General features: G+C 36.4%; 1 protein-coding gene across 1 annotated transcript in view; it reads right to left on the bottom strand.

The window, feature by feature from the left end:
• ACSS3 (acyl-CoA synthetase short chain family member 3) overlaps positions 1 to 21,327 on the bottom strand; it is a 65,217-nt gene that overhangs the window by 34,044 nt on the left and 9,846 nt on the right. The window contains exons 3-8 of the mRNA XM_039703942.1: positions 20,591 to 20,779; positions 15,419 to 15,559; positions 13,030 to 13,110; positions 12,851 to 12,946; positions 6,498 to 6,649; positions 2,000 to 2,103 (exon numbers count right to left, since the gene is read on the bottom strand). Of these exons, the coding sequence (XP_039559876.1) occupies positions 2,000 to 2,103; positions 6,498 to 6,649; positions 12,851 to 12,946; positions 13,030 to 13,110; positions 15,419 to 15,559; positions 20,591 to 20,758 (742 nt within the window). The 5' untranslated portion in view covers positions 20,759 to 20,779. The remainder of the gene's footprint in view (positions 1 to 1,999; positions 2,104 to 6,497; positions 6,650 to 12,850; positions 12,947 to 13,029; positions 13,111 to 15,418; positions 15,560 to 20,590; positions 20,780 to 21,327) is intronic.

The raw sequence follows: 21,327 nt of genomic DNA, 5'->3' as shown, positions 1-21,327 counted from the left end.
GAAAGCACCCTGTAGACCTTCTTAGGAGGCATCCAGTATTTACACACGTTAAAGAACTGTTAGCCAGACTTCCCAGTGATGCTCACTAACAGAACAAGAGGCAACAGGCATGAACTAAAACCAGGATATTCCATCTGAGCCCAAAAATATGCGTTTACTGTGAGGACAGTCAAACACTGGCCCAGACTGGCCAAAGAATCCCCATCCATGGAGATACTCAAAACTGGACAGGATCCTCGGCAACACTCTCTCTGACCCTGCCTGAGAAAAGAGACTGAATTAAATGAGCTCAGGAAGTCCTTATTAACCTAGTGACTCTGTGATTCTTAGCTCCTTATCCCTTGAAATTCAGTTCTTTGACAGGAACTGAATTAGTACATTTTTTCTTTCAGACTGAAAGCCTTGCTTTCATTCAACAGCTCACATTCCCACACAAATCACTTGGGTCTTCACTCTAGTCAAATTATTAAATGCTCTTAAACAATGTATTTGAAATGGCCTTAGTTCACTAAGTCATGGTACAATTTAATTTAAGAGCATGCCCTGAATATACAAATTAAGAAACACACTGTCGTCTGAGCTGAACTTTAGTCTTCTTTGAAAAATGTCTACAACACAGTCTTACCTCTAGACAGTTTAAGTTCCATTATATCCATGTGGTTAAAATCTCTCATTGATATTTATGTACTTGAGATACATCTGAAAGAACACTATAACATGAAAATTTTGCACTCAATATATGCGAAAGCTATGGCAATTTTATATGTAATATATATCTTTATATCTGCACAGACAGATGAAAACACGTGCAAAATTACATACAGTAACACTGATTATTGACAGTTCAGTGATTTCTCAAAGATATTTGATTTTTTAGCCCTTTTCAGTTAATTTCTCATTCAAGCCTGCCTACAGATGTTAAGATCATAGTGAACTGAAAAAAACAGAGGTCTTTTGCCTGGGTTTAATCATCTAATCAGCAGATTAAACCCAGATTAAATAAAAAATGACACTACTATCTTCCAGAACCTTTTCCGTTTTTATCTAAGATTGTGTTTTGGGGGTTTTTTTAATTAAAAAATGCATGTTAAGCATCCTCAACTTATTTAATTGCATAATATATAGATGAAATAACAGTTTCTCCCTTTCTGTCTAATCGTCTATAGCTTCTATTTAATCTATCATAGAAAAACCCTCTGAGGTTCTCCCTTCTAGAGAAAGAGACCACACATCTTAAATCAATGATCCACAGAAAACACAAGAGGTATTTCTTGGAAGGGAGCAAAGAAGGCAGAAGGCAGGCAGGCAGGCAGGAGCTTTTGTAATACATTTCCATTGTTAATCAGCAATGGGTGTAAGAAGCAAAATCCAAACTTAAGCTTCCAATAGTGAAATTTAAAGAGATATGAATTCACAGTTATAAGGAGATACATTTGATCAAGTCTTAATCCAGGACTCAACTAGAATTTTTGCAAAGTTACCCATAGATTGGTACTCTGATTCCTTCATTGCACTGAAACAAATAGGAAACATTCTAAAATAATCACTAGAAGTTGGATGACATCCATACAGAACAGTATTAAAGACCAAGGAATCTACTCTATGCAGCAGATTGTTTGTTTTTAATTACACAAATTATATATGCAAAAAACTTAGGTTTAAGCCTTAAATAGCAAACATTCTGTCACACAACTGTCACACATGCAAACAACATAAAACACACCTGGAAAAATACTGATACAAAATTCTTTTTTTAAACATGGGTACCAGAAAATACCATCTTTTTTTATATAGGTTTTACAAATGTCACGTTTTTCTAAAAATACCCTGAAGTCATTTTTCAGACCACCTCCAAAAAACATTCTTCTTGCTTGAATTTTTTTTTTTACATTTATTTACATGTTCATGGCAAGAAAAAACAATTTTACCTTCAGACTCAGGAAACAAGTCTGAAAACTCTCATCACTGTATTTTACAAAGGGTATTTTAAACCACTCACCAGTTTGCCACCAGTGGTCCAAGACAGGTACCTTGAAGACTCTTTTTGCCCATTCTAGCGTGTCCACATCACAGTGCTCACCAGCTACAAACATCATTCTGAACCTTTAAATAAAAATAAAGTCTGTATCTTGATCTGGATGTAGAAAGGAAAACAAGATAATGAACACAATAAATGTCTCTGGCCATTGTCCCAGATCAAGGGAAAAGACAAAGGAGGACTTACTTTTTGTTTTCTCTTTTCTTCTAAGTAACAACTAGAATATTTGCAGCATTAATTTAAGCTACTTAATACTTCATAATGAAAAATAAACTTTATCTGCTGAATGCAAAGACTTTGGGAGACCAGAGGCAAGCAACTGTCAGTTGAAGTAAAAAAAAAATTAAACGCTCTGTACACAGAAACTAGGTAGATATCTTCGTTAGCACTGCAGTACAATCTCCCACAGCCAGATGCACGTCACTGACATTTTGTTTCCCTTTAAGTCTTTCCTCAGTGCATTTTGAATGAAGACAACTACTGAACACAGGACTTCACTCTTGTCCTTCAAAAGTGGACACAAACTGCACTGATTTTGTAAAACCAGTGAATTTGTAGCCACAAAAAGAGAGAATACTTAAAACTCATCATATGACACAAATTTAACTTCAAAGGGTTATCATTTAGAAACACTAAGAATTTCATCTATCCATGGAAATTAAATCCAGAAAGCAAATTAGACAAACACCAAGAACATATGAGTAAGGGAAAAGTTAAGATATCTTGTTATCCTCTGAGCCAAAAGCAAAATTCCACTCTTTTGAATTGCCAGCTCTAATAATCAGATTTAATAATCTGCAGGCTAAAGACAACTTTATGTTATGAGAAGAAAAACTAGTTCTTTGGCAAACTTAAAAGCACAAAACCATCAAAAAGAGTATCAGAGCAAAGTGCCTCAAGTCTAAGCAAAAAAACCATGGAATTATTTTCTCCTCTCAAACAGTATAGCAAAACAAGGGATGGCAATGGCTATGAAATGTCCCACTGAACTATTTTTTTAAAGCCCACTTAAAACATCAAAGTTTGTAAGTCACCTGTTACTGCAATTATCTATCCCTCCAATGCTGTTAATTGAGAAGAAAGGTCCCAAAGTTTCTCTGTTAAATACATGTCCTCAGCTGCTCTGAAAACCTAAATTCCTAACATGAAATTCAGTACAATCAAGCTTTTAGGCCCCATACAGTAGTTCAGCAGAATGAACTTCAAATGTCACCTGACATATAGGGGACAGATGAACGTTCCTAATGATCCTGAAGCAATAAATATTGTTCAACACAGCATACATTCATTTCCATCCCTGAACATATTTTACCTTGAATATGTGAATCCAAGCATTGGATGTTTGGGTGACAGAGTCACAGATTGAGACACAGAACACAACTGCAGCTCAGCTCCACAAAGGCTGCTCATGAGCACAGTTCAGGACTCCACCAGGACAGGCCATGTACGATCAACAGCAGCACAGAGTAGGGGGCAGCAGGCAGAACTGCATTACATACTCCAATTTTAAGAAGTTTTGGGTCTTAATCACATATCCTCCTAGCAGCATGTGGGAAACATCAATTCTATGAGAAAATATTTCCTTCAAATAGTTTTGAATTTGCTACTTTAATTTCACATCCTCTTGAATGTGAAATGCTCCTGCATTACGAGACAGATAATGGAAGTTTCTTATCTACTTTATATTCATTATTTCTGCACAGTTTTTATGCACTCTCATGTTTCTTTCTAAAGTCCATTATTATCTGGCATCAGATGAACAACATAGAATCTCTAAATGCTCTTGATATAAAATTGCAAAACATTCTCAACTGACCAAAAGTTAAGCAAGTAAAGTAGACTATGGGACACAAATGGCAAATTACTTGTACGTTAATCTGAAATACTGAGTTGTTGCCACATTTCATGCAAAACCGTCACTTGTCAATTGTTTGGAAATTAGAACAATCCAGCTCACAACAATTATGTCAATTGTAGGATGAAGTGTGATTCCAAATATGGGAAGAATTAATGGCTTGGTATTATGGAGCTACCTTTTGAAGAGGAGAATGGGCTCAAAGAGCTGAACAGAATATGCTCAGGTAGACAAAGCTCATGGAATTTGGATGTTACTTCTTTTTCCAACCCGACAGGCAGCAGTGCTCAGCAGCACTGGATGTTATCAAAAGCTATGTCTTTAGATCTCTTTAAATTTGTGGTTGAACAGGGCTTTTGACCCACAGTACTAAAAACTAAAGATCTGTTTTACCATTAAGCATGAGCTGTGTTTTGGACATAGGTGGCATTTTGCGTCAAAAGCAAAGAAATGTCAAGATTTAGCTCCAGTAGACACAAGAAATTTAAAGCATACATACTAAAACCCTTGGAAAACACATATATATAATTTTGTGCAGAGGCCAGTGATGCCACAAACATCAATTCTAAATAGTACTTTATTTCAATTATGTCATTTCAAAAGAACACAAGTTTGTTTATAATTCAATTTACTCTTGTAAATCAAATGCTCCATTAGGTATGAAAGCTGGCATTGCCTACCACTTTTTTTCTTTATTAGTAACTGTCTTTCTTAACATTATTTTTTTTAAGTGACAATGACCTTTACCATTTATTTAACACAACTTTTCAGAAATAAAATGTACCATGGTGGAAACCTCTTTCAGGACTGCATTCCTGGATGCAGTTTCGAAAGTAAGAATCCATTTTAGTGCATGTAGCAGAAAGACCTTTCAAAGATTCTTCACCATGTAACACAGAAGAAAACATCATAGATCAAGTAAATGAACTAAAAAGTAAGATTGCTTTCAAACTGAATCAGACAGAATTCACTTGATTTTGAATAGAAAAGTAACATCCAAACCCAAATATTTCCCTAGAAAGGAAATTTTATTGATAGACTTTCTTAACAACTGCACCTACTAGATATTAAATGCTGCATTACAGGGTTTAGTAAAGACATGACATCCCAGTGAACTACATGGTCCAAAGCTGACTGAATTATGAGACAACTAAAGCTGCAGTCAAGTAGAGAAGCTCATTTGATATGAGTGAATAGAAATGACGAAATACCTCCTTACATCTGTGGCAACAGATACTGCAAGTAGACTCGTATCTAGAATTCTCATCTGGCCAGAGAATGTGGCAACTTACAAAGCAGGTAAGCAGATTTCCTATTAAATGAATACTCTACAGACAAAGTAATTGCCTAAGAAATGCCAAGGAACAGCAATTAAATTTTCTAGAATCTGAATCACTTTCCTGTCAATAAATATCATAGGACAATATTGCATTAGTCTCTCAAATGAGCTTCTTTCTTATTTCAATGATGAGGAAGAGCTGATCATAGCAGTCAAAACAGATGGAAGAAAAGTAATTATAAGCTTGCAATGAATACCTCAGGAAAAAAATCCAGCTTGCTAATAATAAACTTTCTTGAACAATTAGGAATGTGGAGGTCTAATGAAGCTTCCCTTCTCTTTGAACAAGTGTGGTAATAGATGTTCTTGTGAATGAATACTGCCTATACAGTCTGACATAGTCCCTGTTTGATGCTAAGCAAATCATTCAACTTCAAAATTACATGTGGTCTAAACCCACATATTTTTCATTTTCAGAATGTTTGCCATAAGATACAGAAACTCGGTCTGTAGAAGTATTGGACCCTCACAAATCTAAGTTATATGAGAAGCATTTCATAAATATAATGCTAACACTACATTTTAACCATATAATACTACAATCTTTGTAACAGTGATATTTCTCACAAATCTAAGTTACTATGAGAAGCATTTCATAAATATAATGCTAACACTATATTTTAACCATATCTACAATCTTTGTAACAGTGATATTTTAGTGGCTCAGACTAGATATTCAAAACTAACAGAAGACTTTGACCTTAATCTCTCTTTGACTCAGCTTCCCATCTGCAAAATACAGATAATACCACTCTCTCACCTCACAGAGGATTTATGAGGATGAACTCAGCCAAGACTTTGAAGCATGCTGATAGTATAGTGATAAGCACCTTAAAAGCAGTACAAGACAGCAAATAGTGCTTTGAGTAACGAAGTTTTGGGGGAGCAACCAAAACACTGACTAGCTTCTGATTAAATAAACACTAAAGATCCTGTGACCTTAAGAAAATGAGAGGTCATGCAGAAAAAGCAGTATGGGATGACATAATCCAAGACTGTATTACAGAGTATAAGCACAGGGGAATAAAGTAAAAATGGGAGAGGAATCCAAACTCAGCTCTTAACATTAGAGTCATAGACTTTTAAACAGCTTTCATCTCCTCAAAACTGTCAGTAGAATTTACAAGCAAATATGTGTACACCTAAATTTTCAAGAATAGATTAAAATGGCACTCTATGGAGGTGGGCAAAACCTCAGATACTCTGTTACTCTTAGTTCATGCAGCCTGCTTCTGGAAAAAACTTCCAGTGTATCCTTACTTCACCTTTTCAGCGAGTACTGCTTTCCTAAGGCTGCCTCAGGGTCCTGCTGACGGATTGCTCTAATTGCAGTTGGTGAAGTAAAGAAGGCAGCTACTTCATGCTCTGCTAGCACACGGAAATAGGCACCAGCATCTGGCGTTCCCACAGGCTTCCCCTACAGAGAGAATAATTTAAAATGTCACAGGATAAAAATACCTCATAATTCCTTGACAGTTCAAGCCTTGAGCACGTAACAGTAGTGGTAGCACAGCAACAGAAGTAATTTCAAGACTTCAAAAGAGGCTTTGTTAAAAATAATAATACTGTGAATGTATCCACTTGTAGAAATAAATTCACAAGCTTTGGGAACCATGCCTTACAAGAACACAGCACATACTAGTTACTACTTAGAAAATTAGGACAAACGGACATGCAAATGAAAAGACAGACACAAAGATATGTTATTGCACTGGCAGCAGAGAGAATCACGTCTGTATCTACCCTGAGACGCAGTTTAGAAAACACCCACACTCCCTCTGAACAAGGAGTCTCTGGACAGAGTGGCACTGCAGCTATATTCCCATGCACGGATAGCTTTTTCTTACCTAGAAATTCTTCTCAAATATGGAAATATTCCCACTTAGCTGCTTACAATTGACTTTTTGGAACCTTCATGCTAGCCCACACAAAGCCTGGAGAGATCCTGAAGGGCCCCTATTCTGTTTTTGTGTGCTAACAGACTGTGGTCTGGTTTGGGGTTGGGATTTTCTTGAGCTAAGGGCATAGTCAAGAGAATTGTAAACAGAAGCAATCATTTATGACAGATTGTTCAATGGTAAGTAATCCTAATAAAAAATAATCAAAAATACTTTTTTTGTGGTGTTGAAAATATGATAAACAGTCAGCACAGATTCATATAGTCACAATCTTACTGTAAGTGTAATTACCACAGTGCATGAACTGCTCCATACATATTCTCAAATTAGAAGGTGATGTTAATGTAGAATGATTTTCAGCTCCACAGGTATCACCATAACCTTTTCACTAGAAAGGCCACACTTAGAAGACGAACTTCGACAGAGCACACAAGTTGAGAGACACACACTCTTCCTCCTGCATCCAGCTGGGCCTGAACACTGGCAAGAGCACTGGTGAACCATTAATCAGATTTCAAGAACACAGGACAGGGAAGGCTGAACATGTACCAGAGGTTTTGCAGCTTTATAGTGAGATACTGCTCCTCAAAAAGAGGAGCAACACAAAAGATTTTAAAAATAAGACAGAATGCACAACTGAAAAGCCATTTTTTTTAAAAATTATTAAGCAGGCAGTAAGAAAAAAAGGAGAGGAAATAAATTTCCAGCCCAAGTAGAAGAGTAGTATAATCAACACCAAAAGCCCTCTTTCTGCAATTAGCCTATTCTTTGTTACCAAAAAGAAATGCAAAATGATGCTTACTTAAAAAGTGAGTTAGGTCCTTTTTCCTGTCAGATAACACACAGTACTCAAAGAAAAATCTTCTACCAGACTGTCTTGAAGCATCTCCCTAGCAAACCACTTCATCATAACTTTTGTGTGTTCATCAGTATTTGCTCATGAACCTTTTTGTTCAAGTTGACACTCTCTCCCTGTAATATTCACTGTACCGGCAGATCTCTAGGCACCTGGTTAAGAGTTCAAGCTCACATCACTAGTGCTAAAACAAATAGCCATGGACTCTGAAAAAGAGCAAATTGCCACAAGCTTCTCATTAAGTAATTATGTACTTGAATTAGTATCAGTCATCTTGCACACCAAAACACCTAGCTGTGGAGCAAGCTGAACTTGGTTAATGTGCCAGTAATAAAGTGGGATGTTACTTTTAACCAAATGTAAATATCCAGAGCCCATAAAAGGGCTATGTGGTCCTGAGCACACCCACTCCCTCCCAGATCCCGTTGCACACCTGATCTCTGTCTGAGCTGTCACAGACATGCCTGTGCCTCAAACTTCCAGCAAGCCTGAGCCTGACAGTATCTTCTACACAAACTGTTAAACCTTCATGAGTGCTTGGATAAACATGCAGGACTCTGACAGGTGGATATTTATGTCACAGGTAAGTTAAAGTAGTTTAGGTTAGGAGTTACCAGTCTCAGATATAGGAGAAAACCAAAGAAAACACAAACAGTAGAAACAGGAGAAAATTCACCTGTCAGTTGACAGGAAATAAAACCCAGAGAGTAAGATATTCATTTAGGGAAAAAAAAAATTGGCACAGGTGTAAAATATTCTTCCAAGTTGTCTTGGAAGCTGTTCAGAATTTAGCAAACGCATAAACAAAAATGGACATAATGTGTGAGACTGAAAGGGTTAATGGCTCAAACATTTTTAAGATCACTGAAGGACTTTGCCCACTGTAGCAAAGTGTGCAAAGAAGATCACCTGCAACTATTCCATCCCTACAAATATGCTTCCTGATGGGAATTCAGTCTGTGAGTAAAGCCACCTGACAGGGAACTTGAGATAAGATAAAGGTGGCACTACTGTCCAACTACCTCTGGTCTAAGGAGAAGTAAACAGGGCTGGGAAAGAAGAATGCATCCAAAAGGAAGGAGGTGAGTTTTTGGGAGTGCGACGGCAAAACATCTGGTCCATATAATACAGAGAGAGTGAACATCCACCACCACGGGACAACCACATGAGAGGCGACTCTCATGTCTTAGATGGGTTCATAAACCATCAAAGATCCCCAAAGGTCCCCAGACTCATTCCTCAGGTCTTACATCAGAAGGCTGCAATTGGTTCAAAGTTTTGCAACAGATTTAGATTCTGCTACATAGGACAGTGTAAAACTCCCTCACAGGGGAGGTGCTTGGGCTTTCCCATGTACACCTGAATGTATATTAATACCAACTGAAATCTATGTTTCATGGGACACCCACCACAGAGAAGACCAGAAGAAAAAGATGAACAGGATGCCCTGGATTCACAGGGGTGGTGACTAACTTTCCCCTAATCTGCCTCCCTTTCTTTCTCCCCTCCTCTTTTTTTTATTTCTTTCTATCACTCTCTCTGCCTCACATTTACTGATAAATAAAATCCATACTATTGACTTTGACATATGGTCTTGTTTGCACCTTAATTAATCTCCCTTATAATCAGATTGTAACACATATCTGAGACAGTGCAAATTAATTTCAGAGCTCAAAATCAACAAATAAAATTGCCAGAAAGAGTAGTCATTTATTATACAAAAATTTTAAGAAGTACTACCATACTCCATGAAGGCTTATTACCACATGCAATTTTTATTTTTAGAAGTTAGCAATATAAACAGTAAACCACAGGGTAATTGAATTCAGAATATGTTGACAGACTGCTGAGTCAATTGGGGACTGAGCAAATGAGATACTTCCACTGGATTTCTGCAGGGATCAGTTAGAGAGCTGTTGCTATTCAGTATTTGCATCAATACTGGAGATGAAAATTGATTTTTAGAAGTTACTGGCAATAATATCTATGGTTGACAGGAAATGAGAGCACAGTAAACGGGACCAGGGCAGTCAGAAAGAGAGTGATCTGTCTCACCTAATTTAAAAGAAAAAAGTAAGAACAGATACGATTCCCACAGAAAAGAGCTACCAAGAGACTCTGAGACTCTGAGACAGACAAACAGACAGGAAAATCCTTCTGGAAGCACTTAGATCTAGCAGGTAATTTATAAGATGTCAAACAGCTGAGCAGACATACTGAGGCAAAATGTGCTGATGATTTATGATTTCATACATGATTATCAAAAAAGATTCACAGACACCAAGAATTACCAAGGGAACAGGAAAGTTCTTATATGAAGAAAGTGAGAAGCCACCATCATAGATTACTTGAGGGAAGAGACACAGAAGAAGAATTATAATCAAATGTCCAACAATGCAGAAGTAAGAGTGCATAAATTCCCTTTCTGCCTGACCCCTAATAACAATGGGTTCTTTAATTACCACTAAATCCAAAATTATGAGGAAATTCTCTCTGTATAGAAAATGTGGTGCACACCACTAAAACCTACTGATGCCAAAGCACATGCAATATCCTGACATGCCAGGATTCAAAAGAATATGTTCATAGAGGCATTCAGCCTTCTGATAGTGACCCTGCTGCCAAAGCTCCACTGAAGACTAGAGACACATGTCCTACTCCACAATCAGTAAGGGTGATGGCAGAGTGATCCCTGCCAGACTTCAGAGACAGTGTTTGCTTTGTAAACTAATGATACTGGCTTACAAAAACAGCAGGAAAAGCTGGATATCTCCAAGAACTGTGCCAAAGAAGAGTAGCTTCAAACCTGTTGCTCTTATGAGTCCTGCAAATCTGCTGCAACTACAGGACTCCAGAGAGCCCTGTGAGAGACTCCAGGCACACAAGATGCTACAGCTCTGTGTGGGACGGTAGGTCCTTCTCTCACCTAGACCACTCAAATGAAGTTCCTTAATGCCTGGTTCTCGACAAGTGTGGGTATCCTCTTCCTTACCTAGTTCAAAGTCCCAAACACTGGCAGTACAATGCTGCCTTTTTCCTAACATCACAGGACCACAAATTGTAACTAGACTTTCTCTTAATACTGCCCTGTTGCTTACAGCTTGAAACCCTATTAGCAAGAACAACCCAGAGTGGGCTGTGAGACTTCAGGCAGCTTATTTGTTGCTGTTGTTTTGGAGAAAAACAATGCAGGACAGATTATTTCAACCAAACAAACCAAAACAAAAAATACATTTGCTTTTGTATTCAAAAGAATTAATCATTTTTGCTTTCTAGAAAATGGTGTAGCATAATCTCCATAGTAATTTTTTAAATGACAAGTTGTCACCTAAGTAATTTAAAAATATACAAAACACTTGAAGTAGTGAGGCTACAAAGTCAGCGCAGTTTACTTTCAATAGTGGTTGTCCACAAGCAAAAGGAATGTAATGTTCTTTTCCATGGCTAAACAGTGATACTCCCTAACCCAAAATATATAATTAGGCAACCATTCAGGAGACTTAACTAAAAATTTCTGAATATTTACTTTAATACAGTCTTCTGAACAGAGGAAAGATTATGCACTGTTCTCTTTGTAAATATTACTTTTATTCCTGTGTTCAGACACCTTCCTTTTCCTCCCATTATTAACCCTAAAAAGATGACGCTTATGTCATGAACACTGTCTGACGCCTTGATTAGTGGCATCTGGGAGAAGAAAAATGGAAATGTACCATTTCTGTTTAATAATGATCTCACCAAGAGCAAAAAATCACAAAGCAGATGTGTAGGTCAACCTGATACTAACTCTAATTTTTCTTTATGTTCACTGTTAAAAAAGTAAGATTTTTACTCCTTTTGTTTTACAACAGTTTAAAGTCAAAGGTACCTTTACAATGACAATAATCATATTGATCCCTGTGCATTCACATAGAGATAAAACTTCACTCTAAGATGACTATACAACAGAAAATGCTAAAGGACTCCTTACTTCACCTCCTATACCTTCTTTGCTTACTCTACACCTGCTAGAATGAAAACCTCTTCATTGCAGTGATTCTCTTCTGACAATTCATGCAACAATTTTAATGTGGCCTAGCACATCGTCAGTGTTCAAAAACAGTCACTATAAAACTACCGAAGTATTTTTATTATCTGCAAGCACTTGGCCATTTTCTTACACTGCTTTCCTCTTCTGCTTAACTACTGTGGTAGTGCTGAGTTAATCCCTTTAGAATGAAGAATCTAATTAACATCTATTAGGCACTTAAACATTAATTAGACTATAGTAATTAATACTCAAGCTAATACAATATTTGAGTCTACAATATGCATTTCTGCTACTAGACTAGTCTCCTCTCCACCCCACTAGTTTTCATCCCCTGAAGGGAAGGACTAAGTCCCAAATGTCATCAGCATCTTGGGTTCAGTTTCCTTGAGCAGTAGAGAGGAAAGAAGGGACAACTCTTAGAAGTTCCGGTTCCAAGCATACAGCTCTCAACTGCATCTAGCTAAGATCCAGTAAGTATTTTTCATCACAAGACATGCAAAACACAACACCCTCTAATTCCAAAATAAAGGTAGCCTAATCAATAACAAAGATACACTCCACCATCTGCCATTTCTAGTTCTGTCGCTTCAGGGTTCCTTGGGCCACTAACCATCACCCTTCACACAAGTATAGACAAGCCTGAAGGACAGTGAGGTAGGTTTTCCTTAAAAATTACTGTAGTAGGTGGGAGAGTATAAACACTGAAGATACACATACAATTTAAATATCTGTGGCATAAAGAATAGACAGGCATAAACAGGATCATCTGGATCATCAGTTGGAGGAGATGCTGCCATTTCCAAAGGGGGTTTTTAAGACTTAAAAAAATCATACCTCATACAAAACTGTAGTATTACCATGAAGGAGAGGTCCATAGCAAATGTAGGAATGACCAACAACCCAGCCTAAATCAGAAGCCGCCCACCATACCTAAAATGAAATATAAACAAAATTATAGTTAGGAGTAATACAAGGCATTAAAAAACATTTACATGAGATTTAAATAGAATTACCTCACCAGGTTTGAGGCCATATACAGCTGACATGGTCCAATTCAGCATAACAGCATAGCCACCAGTTGGTCTCACAACACCCTAAATGAAAAAATTTGAGTATTTAAGTTTTTAAGATTAGGATTCAAAGGATACAATCATATTGCTGTGTTCAAGTAAATGTTAAGGATTTAGCAGCAATGGAATTAAAGTTGTCCAACTTCAATACTTCTTACTCAAGAAAAGCATCTATTCAAACATGAACATACTAACATCTCCACTAAAGAAGTAATTTTGGAAAACAAAACCCAAACATACAATAAAACAAACAAACAAACATTCAGAAGATAATTAACAAAGCTAAAATTCTTTCATAAAAGTTGGCTATACAAACATTCAGTCAATATATACTGACAAAAAATAAGAGTTTAAGTATTTACCTCACTTAAACTGTACCATCCCAGTGCTAGGCATATTTTAAACTCATTGGCTACTCTATCTGTATCATCTTCACACCTGCAAAATAGATGATCCCTGAAAAAACTGGGGTGAATTACTCCCTGAAATGTCCCTTTCTGCCCTGACTCTTTTTAAAGATGTCAGAGTATATTCATAAAAGTTTACTATCTAGCCTGAAGCGCACACATGAATGCTAAACAAATACTACCCCAGCCTTTGAGCTAAAAGAGAGATTTGAAAATTAGAATGAGAGATTATCAACAGCATCATGCATCTTGGTAAACCAAAAACCAGCTCTGGAACATCATTAACAGGAAACTTTTGGACATATTTTGCAATATTAGTATGGTCAATATATATTCAATCACCTTCTAGCACATTATTTCTAGAAGAAAGAATTAAGTAAATTACGTCCTGGTGTCCTGAACTAAAATTCAGATGAAACCCACTGGACCAAACAAATATGCAGTGAGCAGACATTACAATGCAGCTGTCTGTGCTAGGAACGATACATTCTCTTGATGTACTAAATAGAATGAAATAGGCATTTTCAGGCCTCATCCAAGAAATGAGGGACTGCAGAGATACCTTAACTCATTAAAATGGAGATTGCTAAGGCAGAGAATGGTTTACAAACACTTCACCAATTTCAGACAGCAGGTTGTCTTTGTCCAACTCAGCTTCTAACTTAGCCTCTGTTCTGAGATCAACAAAAGTTTTTTTAGGATGGTCATAACCAAGAAGTTTTACCTGCATGACCATTTAAATTAAGTTACTTAAATAAATAAAAAAGTTATTTTATTCACTGAGAGTTACTTACTGCAGCTTACTGCTAGTTGAAAATCTCACTCTTGTGAAAGGGTGATTGATTCAAGGTATCTATATTTTTCTCTGCAGAGACAACACAGTGAAACAAACTTCTGAGATCTATTCCCTCTGAGACACTCTATTGATTCTGAGTCAAGGAAAATATCTGTTGTAACAAAGGATTTTATCTTGGGTTTTTTGACAGTACAAAAACTGTCAGTTTGGGATTTGGGATATATATGCTGCTTTCAAGGTCCCACACTGAAGGTAAAAGAAGACGACATTTTTCTCGGCAAAACTGATGTTTGTTTTCCCTTACATCCTAAGAGATTCTCAACTTTCTAGGCAACACCATTAAATAATTTTTTAGCAGTAGACCTTTCCTCTCCAGGATGTGTGTGTCTGAATCAGTGGTGGTAAGACTAGTGCCAGAAAATTATATTCAGCTTGTCTTCCACATTGTAAATGAGCATTTTAAGTACCAGGCAAACACTCAGAGAGTTAACTTTTAAAATACAATCCTTTAAAAATACATTGTTAAAACTAATTTACATCCAAAAGCAAACATTTTCAAAGGATACCCTTTGTTAATTTTCACTTAATCAAAACCTCTCTTTTCAGGGTATTATGTATTCAGAACTGTGCAGTAACACAAGCGTTCAGAACATGCTTTATTTCGTTTAATCTGTAATGTCATTCAGCACATCTTATCTACAAGACAATTAGCTAATATGTAAATAATGAACAAGATTAGTCAGCAACAAATGCTATCACACAAGTGATATATTAACTGGTCTTGTCATTAAGTAACTATACTATACTTATCTAAGAAAGTTAAAACACAGACGAAAGCACTGAATAAAAGATATTCTGCTATCTTCAAAAGTTTATTTTGTACAAACAATTGAAGAAAATGCATCTTATCTTTATATTACTACTATTTAAATTTTAAAACATTATTTATTCCTAGACACTGCCTTTAAAATAGTGAAATGTGAATAAATGAGATTAAACCATTTGTAGAATACGTATCTACAGCATTGTGCTCTGGCAAACATTTTCAACTTTTTCAATTAATTTTTTTTTTCACAGGGAACTGCAAATAGTTGGTCACAGACACTTAATACTACTGATAGTCCTTTACCTTGGGCAAACCTGTTGTTCCAGACGTATACAGAATATAAAGTGGATGGTCTGAGGGAATGGAGACACATTTTGAACACTGGGCTTTTGCAAGCTCTTCTTCCCAGTCAAGATCACGACCTTTGGTAAGAGGAACATGGCCCTGCCCATTGAAAAATAAGAAAATTGTCAAAAGAAAACCACATGGAATAAATGGAATTAATTCAAAAAACATGTACTATTCAAATTTTTATACAGTACTGCTCAATTTTCTCTAATCTCTCTACTGCATTAGTTCTATTTTGTATATAAATTTTATTAATATAATGCTCACCCTTAAAATTAAAAAGCAAACTACAATAGATACAGTAAAATATTTTTGCAAAAAAGTAAAGGGACATGCACTACACAAATAAGTGAAGGTTAACATAAAGGCAGTACAACTGTACACCCACCAAATTAGGTCGCTGGTAAACGAGAACTTTATGAGGTTTGCTCTGTACCCTTGCCAGTGCTGCTTCTAGCAGAGATATATATTCCACTTTCCTTTTTGGTTCTACTCCAAAACTTGCTGTTACAATAAGTTTGGGCTAAAAAAAAGGAAGATGGTTAATATGTACATTTACAATGTATTTTAGATATGTAACATAATAATATTTTCCATTAAATTCGATACGTACAATTTATATAATTAGACACAGGACTTTAGATCAGTTTTCTAGAGTAAATCAAGCTTGTGTAATCTCACTGTCCATGCATCTGCTTTTTGTTTGGAAGGACATTAATACCTTCTGACACTTCACTATTTTCAAACACATTTGAGTATCAACAATATTAACTTCTTATTAGTTGCACAAATATTAATGAGCACAGAGAGAAACCACTCTCCATCTCAGCTCCTCCACTAAGGAAGAATGGTGCAGTGATATCAACAGTTAGCTGTACTGTTTTACCTTCTACCTAATGCTTCCAATTCCACATTTCAATACTAACTGAAGAACTTTGCTGGCTTTTTCACAGCCTGCAATAAAATTCACAGGATGGAAAAGAAAAGAAAGAGGGAAAACAAGGTGAACAAGAGATGGCAGGAAACTAGAAATACAGGAAGAGAATAAGTGAAAGTCATAAGGCACATGAGGGAAGTAAGGCTAGAGTTTTTCAAGAAATGGTTGAAGGACTGAGGGTGCAAAATTACTAAAAATCAGATTTGTACAGTTCTGGGGCTTTTTAGACTAATATCTGCTTCCAAATGTAGATTTCACATCTTTGTCAATAAATTAACCACAGCTTTTATGTAAGTGAAAAAATCTGCATAGAAGCTCTTTTAAATTCGGTCCAAAAATCAGTATTTTTATTTTTTATTTTTCAGGAGAGAAAAGGTAGCACCAAAGAAACTATGTGTTAGAACCTATTTTACTTGGAAAAAAGTGAGTCTTCAATCTCCATTGTTTTGAAGTTTTAGAGGTGTATTTATCATATGGTGCTCAGTTTGATCAAGCTAGTTTACTAATTGTATGCATTAGCATAAATCCCATTAAGAAGGCATAAACCACAATGTCACAGTTAAGGCTAACTCAAATTCAGTAGAGAAAGCACAGATTAAATTGTTTTCTCACACAATAATAAAATGTTTTCTGTCCAAATCTGTCATTCAGGAAAGATCCCTAACTGGCGTGTATTCAAAACAAAGATCCTGGATTAAAATTAAAATTTCAGCATTCATTGATTTTCTTTTGCAATGCACTGATTTAATAGAAGATGATACAATACAATGCAGTTAAGCTGAAAATTCATTGGGAGGTCACCCTGAAGTCAGACTGTAGTAAATAAAAGATACACAGTCCTATTCAAGTGTTGAGATGAAAGACTCTTGTTATCACTAGCTTTATAGTAATTTGTAGATGATCCCACCTGTGCTCATCAACTGCCTTGTATGTAGTAAGGACATCTAAAAATAACCAATACTAAATTAGCTGAGGTGATGTACTTCCAAAGTCAAGAAGCATCATGGATTATTCCAGGCAAATCAAAGACCCGCTACTGGTTTTAACTGCTCTTTTCTTCTCTCTGCCTAAAAACATTATTTCCCCTGCACCTCTGCTCCCCTATTGCTTTCATACACCCATTTCCCACCTCTTCTGTGGCTCCATGCAGTCCTATATGTTAAGATTTGATAGAAATAGAACAAGTTTGAAGAGAGAGTTCAATGGTCTGCTGGAGAACAAATTACATAGATAGTGAGCTATAGAAAAAAAAAACAGCAACGTTATGAAGTAGAAATGAGCTAAAGCAAGGCCCAGTAGTACAAGATGCTGGTACAAGACCAACATTTTTATTCTGTTGTAAGGAATCCTACAAATTCTTCTATACTCTCTAATACTCTTCAAGTGATGCAGCTGACACTCCTGAAGGAGGGGATGCCATCCAGAAGAACATGGACAAGCTCAAGGAGTAGGCCCATGACAACGTAATGAGCTTCAACAGGGCACAAGTGCAAGGTCCTGCACCTGTGCCATGCCAAGCATTCCAAAAAGCAGTGCACTCTGGGGAATGAAGGGATTGACAGTAGCCCTGCCACGAAGGACTTGGGATACTGGTGGATGAAAAGCTGGACATGAGCAATGTCTGCTGCAATGGGACAAAGAGGTAATGGTATTAAACTATAAGAGGGTATATTTAAACTAGATACAAGGATGACATTTTTTGCAATGAGGGTGGTGAAATACTGGCACAGATTGCTCAAAGAGATGATACATGGGAACACCCCTGGGAACATTCAATGTCAGGTTTGACAGGGCTCTGAGCAACCTGATCAATCTGAACATGCCCTGCTCATTGCAGGGAAGTCAGACTAGATGCCCTTTAAAGGTCCCTTCCAACTGTTCCATGATGGTATGAACCTCATTATTACTTTAATATTACAAATTATATATTCCCAGACTCAAGTAAAAGAAAAGATGACAAAAAATCCTGTTTTCATGCTCTGTATCCCTTCATCACAATTCACTGCAGAATGTCTGTAACTGCCAACACCTGACACAAGCAGAAATTACCAGCTGCAGGACTTTGCAGCATTCCCAGACCTATTTAAAATTCAAGATAAATTAAGCTAAGCTGGCCAAGTGTACCTTTTCATAGTCATTAGACAGTGCATGTTATTTCTTTCACTCAGACTTTCCAACAGAGTATGAAGTTTGATCTTTCTTCTACAAGACCATCGTACAGCCAGCTTTCCACTGCACATCTTTAACACTCTAATTAATTTTACCAATATCAGGTCCTGTACTGCAGCATCTAAACCATTCAAATAAAAGCCTAATAAAAAGGTTAGGTTATTGTGCAACTGCTTTATTTATTCAGCATTTTTACCATCTATCACAGGTACTTACAGGTAGCCTCAAGAGTGTGCAATTCACTTATCATGAAAGCTTTATCATGCTGAAAATTGGGGCATGTTTCGAAACTTAGATTGAGGATATGCCTCCTTTACTCACATTTTAATTATACATCAGATGGACCAAAAATCATGCATAATACTGCATTTTAAAGAAACCAAAAGACAATGTAAATTAGGACTTAGTTCATGGTTTGCAGCTAATAATTACATAGCTTGCCCTTCCAAAGAGTTGCTACATGACCTTGGGTAAAAAATTTAAATTTTTTCTTTCTTTTCATTTTAATGCATGAAGCAAGGATTATGATTATTGTGCTCTCTCCCTTTTATCCCCTGGGGGAAAATCACTGGGATTAATTAGCCAATAATTGCAAAATACTCTAAAAGTAAACATGCTAGATGATTTGTATTTGTAGCAACCTCCACTTTTAAAGCTTCTAATTTTTTCTTCTACATTATTTTATAGCTTGTTAAAAATGGGTAAGTGGGAAGAAAGGGAAAACTAGAGAGCTGTCGTTAGCCTTTTTTCATCATTCCAACAAACCATTTTGGCCATTTTATTAACATCTTTGTTAAAGCATCAAGAAGAGAGGGGAAATGCATTCAACTCTCTATTTACAGATATTTATAAAACTGAAACTTCAGTAATCTGAAAAGCACTTCTGCACACAGAAATCTACATGAAAGTTCCACAGATCCTGGAGACTTGAACCCTACACAAAAACCTGTTCTGGTTTATACATCTAAGCAACATTATTCAATGATAAGATGGCTACCACAGAGAGTCTGAATGCTTCAAGTGACTGATCAAGGTGACAAAAGACTCTACCTTGTTCCCTAGTGGAAAAAAAGAAAAGGCTATTTCATTGTTAGCTTGTTTGAAACTATGCATACACAAGCTACTAATATGCCTATATAAGGTACTAAGAATAGTCAACTACTATTTTCATTTCAGTAACACAGACATCATAACACTTTATAAATAAGCTCAACTTATGCCAAACACAGGAGCCTTTAAAGCATTCATCTCTATTCATTATGTAATCAGCACAGTCACTTATTTAGGGCAACTGTCTCCATAGCTGTCAAGAGGGATGGGTCCTTTCTGGAGGGTGTAGTGGGGTAGTGTGAATTATTTGCCTCTCTTGTACACTCTGCTATGAATATTGTTGCTGTTACTGTTCAGTTATTTCATTGCTGTTTCTAGCACATTGTTCTCACCTCAACCTGATCTTTACCTTTTAGGCCTCCAATTTTCCTCTTCATCCCACCACAGGGAGGAAGAGGGAGCAGTGAGCAAGCAACGTAAGGTTTGGAGTATTTCCATGAGAACAATAAATTGGGGAGTACCATTCCTAAATCATAACACAGCTGAAAAAATTAACTACCTAATATGCCTAAACATCAGAAAAGCCAGTGAAATCACTTATGGTTGGCAGAATTTTCCTCACACAGTTGATGAAAATGTTGAACCAAAAGCCAATATTAAAGAGATGCTTTGTAGAAAAAGATTGAGAAACATGAGAAGAAAGTACAATCTACACAAACAACAGTGTGTTAAATTCCTGCTTTTGTAGAAGTGGTCATAATTACTCACTTGGTGTCTGCTACACAAGTATCAACCTCAGCACACACATAGTACTTTGCTCATATTGCAACAATAGGTATTATAAACAAACTGTGTGCCACACAAAGATAAATGTTATCCTGTCTGGGAAAAAATCCAAACAACAGGTTTTTGACATTGATGAACAGGAGTAACTAACACAATGGTGTTTGTTGCTTCAAAGAGGTTATTACCTTTGCATGATCAATGCGAACTGAAAGCTCTTTAGATGCAAATCCACCAAAAATCAGGCTATGGATGGCTCCTATTCTCGCACAAGCCAGCATACAGTACACTGTCTGTGGAATCATGGGCATGTAGATGACCACACGATCTCCTTTCTTCACACCATGTTTGATCATGACATCAGCTAACTTGGAGACCTGTACTGACAAAACATTCATATTTAAAGTTTCTTCAGATCTGCTGTTGCTCCATTAGAAAAAACTTTCATATAGTCAACAGATGCACAACATCAAAGAGACAAGCCAGTATGATAAAGAAAGTTGATGTTATGTAATCAAGCTTCAGTAAATTTAATACATTTTCTTTCTTGCAAAAAACCTACTAATATATTTTTCTTTTGTAAAATAAAAATGGAAGGAGACCAATTATTGTAGTCAGTACAGCCAAAAAAATCAATAGCAATGTCTAGCAAGTTTTTAAATGAGAGTCTACCAGTTATTCTTTTATTCAGGTAACAGTTTATATTTCTCAATTTTAGCTCTTAAGAATTAATGTAAACATGTAATTTCATAATGTGAGTTCTGTCCTAACTAGCTAACTTTGAAACACAAATCAATATGTAGTAATATTTTCTTTACATAGTGTCATAAACTTCTCAATCTGAGACAAGAGACATTATACTCTGAACCAAAGGGAAATACAAATTCAGAGTGTTATCTATGTTTAAATATCAAGGTTTAAAATC

This window comes from Passer montanus, unplaced genomic scaffold, assembly GCF_014805655.1.
Source record: "Passer montanus isolate IOZ18808 unplaced genomic scaffold, ASM1480565v1 scaffold17, whole genome shotgun sequence".
In the NCBI taxonomy this organism is placed as follows: domain Eukaryota; kingdom Metazoa; phylum Chordata; class Aves; order Passeriformes; family Passeridae; genus Passer; species Passer montanus.
The sequence above is the reverse complement of the archived record's forward strand: the minus strand, read 5'-3'. Positions and strand labels throughout refer to the sequence as shown.